Source organism: Mustela nigripes, chromosome 16 (assembly GCF_022355385.1).
Source record: "Mustela nigripes isolate SB6536 chromosome 16, MUSNIG.SB6536, whole genome shotgun sequence".
NCBI lineage: Eukaryota > Metazoa > Chordata > Mammalia > Carnivora > Mustelidae > Mustela > Mustela nigripes.
The window spans coordinates 33,236,461-33,249,669 of record NC_081572.1 but is presented as its reverse complement, the minus strand read 5'-3'; the positions used below and the strand labels follow the sequence as shown (position 1 = coordinate 33,249,669).

The following is a 13,209-nucleotide window of genomic DNA, read 5'->3' as shown; positions in this document are numbered from 1 at the left end:
TTTCCTCCTCCAGAAATGGGCTGGATGTAGACAATAAAAGGAAAGAATCTGGTCTGAATCTCCAAGATCTTGGCTTCAATAACTGGGTAGATGGTAGTTTTTTCCTTTAGCTTGGCATGTTATGTTCTACTCTACTGGATAAAGGGAGACTCTCCTCTAGCATAGAGCTAAGAACTAACATTTGAGTGTCTCACAAGCTACGTCTTACAATATAAACACAAACACATACCACAGTCTAATTTCAAAATTGCCAAAAAAAGTATTATTTTAACTTAATAAATGAGGAAGTTGAAAAAAGATAAAAAGATAGAGTTCAGATTAAACATCTGAGAGATCTTCTCGAAGCGCCTGGGTGGCTCAGTGGGTTAGGCCACTGCCTTCGGCCCAGGTCATGATCTCAGGGTCCTGGGATTGAGTCCCGCATCGGGCTCTCTGCTCAGCAGGGAGCCTGCTTCCTTCTCTCTCTCTCTGCCTGCCTCTCAGTGTACTTGTAATTTCTCTCAGTCAAATAAATAAATAAAATCTTTAAAAAAAAAAAAATCTGAGACATCTTCTGCAATAGCACAGAGAATTTAAATTTTCTAATGTGGCAAATGGTTGCAATGCACTCAATCCCTATTCCTTCAGAAGTAAGCTTTAAAATCAGCTTTACTTCAGAACCCAAAGAAAAGTCCTTATTTACCCAATGATTCAGAACAGGAAGTACTAATATTACTGGTAGTTCAGCCTCCAAAGCACAACCCTGTCTAAGTTTGTAACCAGTTTTCCCCTCTATGGCTATGCTATTCATACTGAGTAAACATGTCCAACTCCCACTTTTCTTCCCCCCACCTCAAGCACCATTGCTTTCTTAAGAGTTCTGTTCAAGTTTTTTAGTAGTACAAACACAAAACATGAATAATGCAGTAAAATCAAAAGAAGCTTTCTGCTTTCATAAGTGGCTTCAGACTGGAACACATTCACTCTTGTCATTAAGAAAAACTCCATAGACACTTTTGAGAAGTTCAGCTTTATGAAGGGGATAAAGATAATCCTAATCTTTAAATTAACCTGATCCCAATCATTCTGTACATTTTCTAGTAGGAAGTTGAATAAAGCCCTTTAAAAACATCATCTAACCATTTAAAGCATAGAAAATCAAATATTGGTTCACTGGCCCCTACTTTTCTCATAATATAGAAACAATTAAGGGATACCTGGGTGGCTCAGGTGGTTAAGCATTTGCCTTCAGCTCAGGTCATGATCTTCAGGGTCCTGGGATCAAGCCCTGTGTCTGGCTCCCTGCTCAACAGGGAATCTACTTGTCCCCTGCCTACTTGTCTTGCTCTCAAATAATATTATAAAATCTTAAGAAACAGAAACAAAACCAGAACTATTGACCTAAAAACAAACCACTGGTAGAATGTGTACAAAGAACACCACAACACAGATGCAAACAAATCGTGCTATATTTTGCAGTTCAAATTATATAGCTCATTCACCAAATGAAGCAATGTGCCACACTGCAAAAAGACTAAGTATTAAAGTCTGACCACCCACTCACTAGCTATGTGATTCTAAAAGTTAACTTCTGGGGCACCTGGGTGGCTCAGTGGGTTAAGCCTCTGCCTTCAGCTCAGGTCATGATCTCAGGGTCCTGGGATTGAGTCCCGCATCGGGCTCTCTGCTCAGCAGGGAGCCTGCTTCCTCCTCTCTTTCTCTCTCTCTCTGCCAGCCTCTCTGCCTACTTGTGATCTCTCTCTGTCAAATAAATAAATAAAATCTTTAAAAAAAAAAAAAAGTTAACTTCTGTTTCCTCATGTGTAAAATAAGGCTAACCCTCCCTACCTGACAGCATTTTCTTGCTAATTACAGGAGATTATGAACATAAAATATTTATCAGTGTTCCTGACACAGAGTAGGTACTCAAGAAGCTAGACGGTCAATTAATTTTGATATTACAGATGTCAGCACAACTGAGATTTGATTAATAGTTATTCCCTTTAAGAACAAAATAAATTATGCCTCTCATAACACAAAAAAAGGGAGACAAAATCCAGTCTGACAGATGGGTTTCGTATAATGCATTCAGATCCAAGCCTCCTGCCATGCCTTCAAGTTAAGAGCTTTAGCCACAGACACTTGGCCAAGGGGCGGGAGGAAACATCTAGAACTATAAACTTTGTTATGATTTACAAGTTGATTTGTGAAGTTGCTTTAGCATGGGCATATATGTAAATAAAGTTAAGAGAAATACCCCATTCTAATATAAAGGACTGAAATGTTAGCTTTTGAACTCATTTCCCATCTAAGGGAGAACATTCACTTTAACACTGCCAGCTTATAGAAGGAAATATGTAACACTAGCAAAGGTCTGACTGGCATTCCAGGTGGGTATTTTATCAGATTTGAGGAAGTTTCTCAAATATATCTGACCAAGGAACACTAATTAAAAATGTACAAATGGCATACAGCAAGTGCTCATGGGTCAGAATTAAAAAGTAACTTAAAGATTTTTTTCTTGAGGAGCCTGGGTGGCTCAGTCGGTTAAGTGTCTGCCTTCTACTCAGATGATCCCAGGTGGGATCGAGCCCAACATCAGGCTCCTTGCTTAACAGGGAACCTGTTATTCCCTCACCCTCTGCTGCTTCTCCTGCTGTGGTCTCTCTATGTCAAATAAATGAAATCTTAACCAAAAAAAAAAAAAAAAAAAATTTCTTTTGGGCACAGTTTCAGAGCGGGATTAGTTTTGTATCATATGAATATTTGTATTAAGTCCTGCACAACATCGAACAATGAATAACATCCATGGTTGCAATTATGTGTGGATAGCCTTTGCCAACTAATCAATGCAAGCTTCAGTCTGTATTCACCATTTTGTTTCTAGTCCAACACAGTTGCTGATAAGTACTCAAATCTTAGGTATCAAATATTTATAAACCATAAAAATCTAGGTCTGCAAATAAAATACCGTGTCACTGGTTCTGAGATACATAAATAAAATGTACTAGACAAAAATTATAGCTAATAATTAATGTTTTTAAAGTGCTACACCAAGTACTTCTGAATACATGATCTCAGACCTTTACAGTAACTTTGTGAGGCAGTAGGCTTATTTTACTGAGAGAAGTCTTAACCTTGTGTTCTTCAATACTGGAGCCACATTTTCACAAGCCACATGTGATACTGAGCAACAGAAATATGGTTACTGTGACTGATTTTAAAATTTAAAATAATTAACATAGTAACTGATAATTGATTCAGTTATGAAAAACTGAAGTTTGGAATAACTAGGTATGCAGATCTTCTTTTTCAACTGTAAATATTATGAAAGCTAAACACAGATTCCAATGAAAATAGGGTCTAAATTGGGATGTGCTCTAAGAGTATTTTGAAAAATCAGTACCCCAAAAGGAATGTAAAATATCTCATTTGAAAATTTCATACTCCTCACATGTTGAAATTATAACATTGTGAGTCAAATTGTAACATTCTTGGAGCAAAGTCTAACAGAAAAAAGCACAGTAGGAGGATACTGTGTAACTTCTCTTCTTAAAGCCATTCTATTTCCTTGAAATATTTTGTCTGAAGACCCAGGATCAAATCCTATTCTAACACTGTTCTCTCGGGTGGAGTCTCACTTTCTTTAACTATGTAATAAGGATATCTGGGGAGATTAAGTGAAGACCTGAAAACACCAAGCCACAGTCATAGGGAAAAACAGGCTCTCACAAGAAATCTGCTGGTCCCTTCATTCACCAGCCATTGTTCATCACCAGCATGACCCAAAAGAGACAGAATTCAACTAACACTTTTTTTTGCCAACTAATACTTTCAAAAAATGTCTTTAGTTAATAAAATGTAAATGTAGGTGGTCAGAAAAAATCTTCACTCTTACAAAGTCCATCAGTATGGCCTATAATGGTATGTCACAGACAATAGCCTCATGTGGCCATTTACATTTAAATTAATAAAAAAGAAATAAAAATAAAAATTTAGTTCCTCAGTCACACAAGGCACATTTCAATATCCCTACGTAGCTACTAAAAATATTCATCACAGAAGAAAGTTCTTTTTTTTTTTTTTTAAAAAGGGAAGAATCTTAAGCAGGCTCCATGCCATGTCCATCTCACGACATAGAGATCATGATCTGAGCCAAAATCAAGAGTCAGATACTTAAGTGACTAAGCCACTCAGGCACCCGAGAAGAAAGTCTTATTGGACAGTTACTCTCAAAAGGAAAAAACACATCAGTATCAGAGACAGAAAAAATATATTGTTGAATGTAATTCAAGTATTACAGGGTATGGTTTCTAAAATCACACACTGCACTACACACTAAAATGAAAATGACAGTGGTTCTATACACACACACACACACAGTTCCGGGTCTTAAATTATTTCCTAAACAGAGTGAAAGCATATTCACTAGAATCAGCCACACCCCTTTAAGCTGAGTAAACTAACAATTGGGAAAATTCTGAAAAACATGGTACATCTTAAGTTTGGAAGCCATTCCCAGGTTAGACTATAGCAGAATTCTAGGCAGTATGCCTCCCCAGGCAGTACAGTACCCATATAGCATATTACAGTAATACTCAGCACTGCTTTCTCTCTGCAAATCAAAATAGCCATAGCAAGAACCCGTACCACTCAATTCACAACACATCCCATGCCTGCATTTATGGATCAAAGGAAAGAGAAAAAGGTGGGAAGAACCCAAGATCCTGGGAATACAGTAGAATGTGCCAATCGGCAAAGAGAAACTTAGTGTGCCAAGAATTGAGAACTACAAGCAACATTTTATGTGTAGTCCAGGAATTTTTTTAAAAACTGCATTTCTAGGGGCGCCTGGGTGGCTCAGTGGGTTAAGCCTCTGCCTTCGGCTCAGGTCATGATCCCAGGGGCCTGGGATCGAGTCCCGCATTGGGCTCTCTGCTCAGCGGGGAGCCTGCTTCTCCTCATCTCTCTCTCTCTGTCTCTCTGCCTATTTGTGATCTCTCTCTCTGTCAAATAAATAAATAAAATCTTAAAAAAAAAAAGTTAAAAAAAAACCTGCATTTCTAGTAATCTCTTGCTCAGATAGGCACTCATCTGTTGACTATCAGCCTAAACATCCAAAGGAAAAAAAAAAAAAAAAAACAGGGGGCAAAAAACTTCATAACTTAAAATATTAACATTTATTTGATGTAATTCCAAGCCTTGATGACAGATACTTCAATTGGCCAGAAAGGTTAAAAACAAATTTACAGTTCACCTTTAGACACTTTCACAAAAGCTAACTCTACACTCAAGTTCCTCAATTCTTGTTCCCAATTCTTATCCTCTTTCAGAAAGTTTTCTACTACTTAGCAAACTGACAGAACTCAGATAAAGACATGAGATGCCAATTAAAATAACCCTTATTAACTTTTTTAAAGGGGATAAAAGTGAGAAGTTAGGGGATATTCTGGAATATCTGGAATAGGTTAGTGATCAGGGCTCTTTGCACAATTAATCATTATCAGCTGGAGCATACAGTCACACTAGTAAGCTTTACTTTAGCCCTGGCATGTCACTATAAAAAAAAAAAATGACTGAATTCTTCAAATACATTTGCAAAGCTGCTTTATACTCAAATCTTCAAATTATTTCCAAAGGTAATTGTTTCACTTGAGTATTTGCAGAAACTCAGAAATCAGACCCAAATTAAATCTTCAATTAGTGACAAAGCTGGATTCCAATCTTGGGGAGTATTTAACAATACTTGTCTCCTCTTTAAGAGAAATGAAAAGCTACTGCCCAAACCATCACTAGCCAAGAAAGAAGGTTTACTAATGGGAAATACCTCTGCCTTGCAACTAGTAACCGTACCTACTTCTGTTTCTAATTTACAAACATTTGTCTGCAGAAGTATTATATTTCAGAAACATTGTGAGGATAAGCTTGTTTTCCCCTCACACTCAAAACTATTTTTCTAAACCTCTACATTCATTTACACCTCACTCTAAATGAAATAACCACAGCAATTAAAACTTGAATTGAGCAAAAACCGTAACTTCGGTGTCCACTCCATCACTTAAGACTTTAACCTTTTTAAAGTGTTCCATTACTTCAGATGAGTTATCTGAAAACCACAGATGACCAAGAAAGTTTTACTTATTTTTTAGATTTATTATTCATTACATTTCAAGACTTAAAGAAAAAGATGTCTTGCTCAAAGATGGTAATACCTGTAAAGAAACATGGTTACTGACACATAAATATTCATATTTCAATCTTTTTATTAACAAGAACCTTTAATGTATTCAACTGCAGAATGTAAATAAAACAGCTTTCAATGGCGTCCAGTAGGTCACTAACATTAATGTCACATCAAACTACAGCATCTTTTATCATTATGAATTTAGGCCTTCAGGAGGCTGAGCTGGGGCAGGCCTCTTTAAAGGAGTATTTGAAAAGAAAGCAAATTAAGATGAATAAATTACTGCAGCCAGAGTAAAACCAGGCTTGGTGAACTAAGAAAATCAGAAGCTCAGAAGAGGCTTAATTCACTCAAGCCCTCCAATGATCATCTGCCTCGGCCCGCCACAGGCACACTGCCAGATAAGACAGTATGTTGCCTACAGGAAAATGCACCATGGGAAAGAACTCTAGAACCTACTAAAAGGAAGCCAATTACAGACCAAATAACTTTGCATATCTCAGAGCAGGTGTGCTCTATCTCCAAGGGTCGTTCAATTCCATGCAATCCTGAGTGAGGTACTTAAACCAAGCCCATGACTACCTGCTACACTCCAGCAGACCCCAAGATAACCTCTGGATAACTCTTCCCTACCTCCTAAAAAGAAAGAGGGGATAAAACCCACACCATTCCCAAAGAAATAAGGGAAGGAAAAAACGACGAGTACCCCTAGGGACCTTGACCCCACGCACTCCGCGACTGACACCGCCCTGAGAAATATGTTCCCCCATTCTATCCTCCTACTGTTCCTTTAGTGACCTTCTGTTCTAACTGCCTAGGGGAAGGCAAGAGGCAAGCCGCCGCCGTTCCCGCCCCCCCAACCCCAGGGGAAGGTGCCTTTCCCAGTTGAGAGCTGCAGAGGGAGGAAGAAAAAGGGTTGCTCCTCCCCAGCCCACCCGCCCCACAACTGGGTGCAGACACGATGGGGGAAAGAAAAGGGAAGAGAAGAGTAATGGGAGGTGACAGCTCTGCATTGGCCTAGTGGACGAAAATCCCTGGTCTGGAAGAAACGCGGGAGAACTGCACTCCGTCCAATCTACCCAAATGAATGAACTGAATAAAACGGCGAAAGGGGAGGGAGTTAGAATGCGCAGTTCTTACCACCCAGGAAGCGAAAATAAGAGGCCCTCGAACCCAGGCCTGGCCTCGCTGCCCTTCGCACCCCGACTTTCGTCTTTTCTATCCAAGCCCCACATCATTAACTCGTAAGCTTTCCGAGATAGTGCCCCCATCCTCCATCTACCCCAAACACCATACCCACCCACCCCCCTCCGATCCTGTTCCTTCTACTTGGTCCCAGACTCCAGCTTCTTCTTTGCTACCACCCTCTCCACAGCCCTCACCGGCCCGGGCCCGGCCGCACCTGGAGATGCTCCTGAAAACGAATTGGCAGAATCTGGGCCATGGCGCTGTCGGGGTGTCTGGTCTCCTCCTGTCACTGGGGCTGCGGGGCAGTAGCTGCCCGGGCTCTCCAAGGGAGAGGAGGAGAAGGGGGAGGGGGGAGGCTGGGCTCAGCAAGATACTCTCCGGGGACGCAGAAAACTGGCAGGCAGACGAAAGAGCTCGGGTCGGGGGCGGAGGCTCCAGGGTCCGGGAGAGCCGCAATGGCGGAACCGGGCGCAGCGCAGACTCCGGAAACGGCTGAGCCCTGCGGAGGGATCCCGACGACAGAACTCCGCCCAAGTCACCTCACCCCCTCCGTCTTATGTACCCCTCCACGGAGCGCCGCGGTGCAGTGGGGCGCAGGAATTCGGGGCGCAGTGCGCCGAGGGCCTCGCTTACTGCTGCGCCGCGAGGGTAAATTAGAGGACTCGAAGGGACTATTTTTTTGGACTCATCACTTTCCCCAGCCTCCCCAGCTTTTCCTCCCCCCACTCCTTTTTTTTGCATTTTGCCACATCATGCGACTAGCAGTGACCTACGTCACTTCCGTGGGCTCTTTGGTCCCACCCACGTACTTCCGGTTGCACGTGATGCTGGTCGGGAAGGGTCGGCTGATCGCTGCCGGAATGCAGAGCGAGTTCTAGGGAAATAGAGTCTCCTGGGAATAGGGTGGCTGCTGAGCTGCCTTGAGGAATAGCGGTGTTATTCTCTTTTTCTTTGGGCCCTGCCTGTTTAAACTGAGTCCCTTACGAAAAGGACGTGGCGTGGGCAGATGGGCCCAGCCTCCCGCCCTCTCCGTGACTCAGGGAAACGGCCTCCTTGCAGAGCGCTTTCTTGGCAGCCGGCTGCAGTACTCCTCCCCCGCCTACTTTAATACCGTGGGTGGTTTCTTACGTCTCTGGGAGGGGGAATGAAATGGGGTTTATAAGATCCTCCCTGCCCTTATGCACAACCCTTCTGACGCTTGGAGATGCTGACGCTTGGATTCTAACTAGAACTAGCAATTTCTTTTGCATATTACCTAAATAACTGGCTCAAAGGACAGTGAAGGCCATTTATGAGGTGTCTCAGCTGGCCTTGAGATAGCTTCTTATTTCTGCGGACATTTTGGAGGACATGTATGTGATACGGGTCTAGCTTAGAACAGAGTTAGAGACTTTGAGTATCGTGTATGTGCTATAGAATTGGACCAGGATTGTGGCAGGAGGAGTTTTTTTTTAGCCACATCAAAAAAGGAGTCTTAAAGATTTCGATAATGAGTTTAAGAGGGAGGTTTGAAACCCTTAAGTTCTTCTAAGGTGTGGCTAATAAACATTCTTGGAAAAAGAGATTAACTATTAGAGGTGTATTTCAGTGGGACCACCTTAACATTGCCAGTTAAGTAGCAGTATTTGGGAATGTAAGCGCTTCAAAGCTGGAGCACTTTGTTTTCCAATAGCATTATGATAACTACAATATTATCGATTAGTAACCTTCCCAGTACTTGATTGCTAAGGTATAAGCTGTAATAAATGCATTAAAGGTTTAAGAATTTAGTTCCTTTCATCTTTATAAGAGATGTGCCTAGTTTTCCAGAAAGATCTTGAAAAACGAGTAGAGAATGTTTCTTTTTAGTGCCCTTTTCCGTTAAACATAAAACCCTATTAGGTATACAGTAATTTTGTGTGTTAAGCAGTTTTGCTTAGAGAAGTTTGCTTAATCATTTAAATTGCTTTTAATGTTTTTCCCAAAATGTATCTCACATACTTAGGATGAGAGAAGAATCTTTGGAAGGTAAAAGAGGAGACAGAAGGCTGTTATGCAAAGGATAAGAGTGAATATTTATGGTAGGCAAAATTGTGTGTTGTTTTATTAGGCCAGATGCTTGAAGATGTTCTGTATTCTGCAACATTTGGAATAACTTTTCTAATTCCAGTTAAATAGTACCTGCTTTCAATCCTTTTTGGAAGTGGACAAATTCTAAATTAAAAATGTAAAGGAGTTATTGTTTTATTATAGTAAAAGCAGTAGCTTAATCAGGTTTAATGTCTAATTTCAGAATCTGGGATACAAGAGCTGTATCATGAATGGACCACCAATATTTTCTTTAATTTGCTAATAACTGTCGTTCATTTTCTTACAGACCTATAATTTTAAGTACAATTCCAAAGCAATTGATTTTTAGCTTGGATATTTGAATATGTGGGATATCTAACCAAAAGTGCACTGAGGTTCTGTTAATGACTGCTGTGTCATCGCACATAGAATGTAATAAATGCATTGTTTTCAGAAGTCATTTAGAAGAAAAATAGATTACAATTTACTAGTTCATTTTGAACACTATCCTTCAAGTCAGTAAATCCAGAATTTTTCAAGAGGAAAAATGATCCAGAGGATAAACATTAAAACCCAAACCTGTGCATTTTAAAGATCAATAATTGGGGCTGAGGTAATAGAGAGAGCTTTTCACGGTAGTAAGCTGTTCCTGCTAATGGTGTAAAGGCAAAAAAGGTTATCCTTGGTTTAGAGGTCCTGAAGGCTGAGTCACTGTTCACAGTTACTTGAGCAGTAATCAAATGGCTTTGTTTTCAGATGCTACCTTAGGTTAGAGAAGATAGATAACTGTATAAATCAGAAAACAAACGCTAGGTTTTTGGGTTTTTTCCCGAACTATGACAAAGCCTTTCAATACATCTGCAATTTTTTAAGGTTTTATTTATTTATTTGGCAGAGAGAGCGCACACAATGGAGCACAAGCATGGGGAGCAGCAGAGGGAGAGGAAGAAGCAGGCTCCCCGCTGAGAAGAGAAGAGAAGCCAACTTGGGGCTCTATCCCAGGTCCCCCAGGATCATGACCTTAGCTAAAGGCAGGTACTTAACTGACTGAGTCATACAGTTGCCCCTGTATCTATTGCTATTAATGTATTGTCCTGGCTTTTAGTTTCATAAAAGTATTTTATTAAGTAGCCATATTAATAAAAGTGGTCAAATTCTTCCAATTTGAAGCTATTTTTATCCGAATATTCAATAGTAGTTCCTCACTCTGAGTCACAGCAAGCACCATTAGCAAAACTGCATTGCTCATATGCTATTTTGAGGAATGTCGGTTTCTCAAAACCTATACAAAAAACCTTTATTGTACCTGTAATATTATATTTTATGCCAGGAAATACTATGTATATATAATGTAAAATATAATAATATAATGTTTAATATGAAACATCCAGTGAGAATGACATCTCAGAAGAACATTCATTGGATTTCTCTATAGTTGTTTATCTTCAGGCAGCCCCCAAATTAAGGCCCCTGCCTTTTAACTTGACCTTTTAAAAACAGCAGGAGCTAGCTACATTGCAAAACCCACAAAATGAAGGCATTTCTCAAACATTAAGAGATCAATTTTAAAGCAGAATTTTAAGCTTAACCCATCATACCCACCACCTAAAAATTCAGATGTTAATGAAACCAAGAGGGATATACTTTAGCATTACCCAATAAGATAAGTGGTTTTGCCATTTAAACAGCAGCTTTAGGGGCACCTGTGTGGCTCAGTGGGTTAAGCCTCTGCCTTTGGCTTAGGTCGTGATCTCAGGGTCCTGGGGAGGGGTGTCTCTGCTCAGCAGGGAGCCTGCTTTACCCCCTCTCTGCCTGCCTCTCTGCCTGCTTGTGATCTCTGTCAAAGAAAGAAAATCTTAAAAAAAAAAATAAACAGCAGCTTTGAAACATTTCAGCCCCCTAGGGCCACAGATATGAATCCCACAGGATTAGGTAAAGAGCAGTATATCAAATGCACAGGTCATCTTACAGTGCCCACTTTATTTTGGCCCTGTACAAGGCACTGATTGTGGGTAAAGCTCACTGGAAAAGAAACATTCACAAAGCCAGAATAAATTTTTTCATGGCCTTTTTAGTAGGAGATGGACCTGAATTTACAATTATTATCATTCACGTACTCAGGCTTGTCCTAAATCTTAAGTTATACAGACAAGTTTTAAAATGTATCATGGATAGCAAATAAGATCTGTAATGAATCTTTATTCCGTGTCAGGACTGAGCATGAAGTGGCTCATAACATTACCTTAAGAAGTCATCTCAGAAAAGTTGGTTCCAATATAGTGATACAGAGAACATTATGGACAGAAAAACCCAGAAGAGTTATAACCCTCCTGATCAATAGGGAGTCAGATGCCATGTTGCTATATCCCTTTCATATCCAAAATTTAAAGTCACAAGAAGCTTGAGTTCTCTACGATAAAGGGACGATGCGGATCAGGATGTTGGAATGATTGTTATAGGCTATTTTTTTTCTTCCTTTCTAAATATGTAGAACTGTCTCTATTCATCTCCTAGGATTATTACCATCTCCAAAGCAAGGCATGACCCACAAACATGTTTTCTCAGCAATTTAAAATTCTGTCACACTCTAAGGGATAGTTCTACTAGTAATAATGCACATATGCAGCCTCCTTATAGTAGTAAACTCTCAGAATAAAATGGTTAAAAACTAAGATCTGGTAAAGTTTTGATTAGCTCAATAATAAAATTTTAAGGAAGCATAATCTAATTTACTTGGTCGACAAATACCTTTCAGTACATACAACGAAAAATTAAATACTCAATGTTGAAATCTTCCAATTAAAAAGATTCTTTTTTTTTTTTTTTTTGAAACAAAGAGGGGCATAGCCAGAGAGGGAATACAAGCAGGGGCAGTGGGTGAGGGAGTAGCAGGCTTCTCGCTGAGCAAGGAGCCTGATGTGGTTCTCGATCCCAGGACCCTGAGATCATGACCTGAGCTGAAGGCAGGTGCTTAACAACTGAGTCCCCCAGGCACCCCTACAACTCACTTTTTAAGAAATGACTTACCTTAACATGTCATGACTGATAAAGTGGATTATGTAAAATGATCCAAAAACCTGGTTATTTCCTTTTCCTGGTTGCTTTTATTCCAAATAACTGTGGGTTTATAATGCTGTACAGTATACAACTACACAACTATTCATTCCATAACATTCCAGTAAAGAAAAATATGTAGAACTCATAAAAGCCTACCTCATTTATTGATTTAAATTTCTTTTTCCTGTTAGCACCAAGAGGCATGAAAAGTTCTCTTTAGGGTGAAAATAAAAAAGTAGCCTGATAAAGACAACCTTTTACCATCTCTACATTTTTGGGCTATCTAAACCATCAAATCAGATTTAGAGATGAGATTATACCCATTACTGAGGAGGGTTTAAAAATTCCATCTCTTGAAAGGTAACTAAGTAGAGTAGCAGACAGGCACACAATAGCAGTCTCTAAGTACTACATGTTGTAAAAGTAACCCAAGTCCAGGCCAACTTTCACATTTTTCTGTAAGAATGAGTAGCACTCAAATTATTCATTTGACCTACTTAGTGTTAGCCCAAGTTACATACTGGAAACTGAAAAATATTTCAAAAAAGCCCCTCTCGGGGCGCCTGGGTGGCTCAGTGGTTTGGGCTGCTGCCTTCGGCTCGGGTCATGATCTCAGGGTCCTGGGATCGAGCCCCGCATCGGGCTCTCTGCTCCGCAGGAAGCCTGCTTCTCTCTCTCTCTCTCTCTCTCTCTCTCTGCCTGCCTCTCTGCCTACTTGTGATCTCTGTCTGTCAAATAAATAAATAAAATCT

The 13,209-nt window shown here is 40.1% G+C and overlaps 1 protein-coding gene and 1 long non-coding RNA gene across 4 annotated transcripts in view; one reads left to right on the top strand and one right to left on the bottom strand.

Moving 5' to 3' along the window:
- Positions 1-8,073, bottom strand: part of CLTC (clathrin heavy chain) — a 64,908-nt gene extending 56,835 nt beyond the window's left edge. The window contains exon 1 of one of the 2 annotated variants that reach the window (XM_059380554.1): positions 7,566-8,073. In XM_059380554.1, the coding sequence (XP_059236537.1) occupies positions 7,566-7,607 (42 nt within the window). In that variant the 5' untranslated portion in view covers positions 7,608-8,073. The remainder of the gene's footprint in view (positions 1-7,565) is intronic. The other variant, XM_059380555.1, reaches the window with a different exon arrangement.
- Positions 8,074-8,190: 117 nt separating this feature from the next.
- On the top strand, positions 8,191-10,536 carry LOC132003918 (uncharacterized). Of its 2 annotated transcripts, none has more exons than XR_009400365.1 (3): positions 8,191-8,463; positions 9,336-9,411; positions 10,296-10,536. It is a non-coding gene; the product is annotated as an uncharacterized LOC132003918 (long non-coding RNA). The 2 variants fall into 2 exon arrangements; XR_009400364.1 differs by having other exon boundaries at positions 8,191-8,703.
- The last annotated feature ends 2,673 nt before the right edge of the window (positions 10,537-13,209 follow it).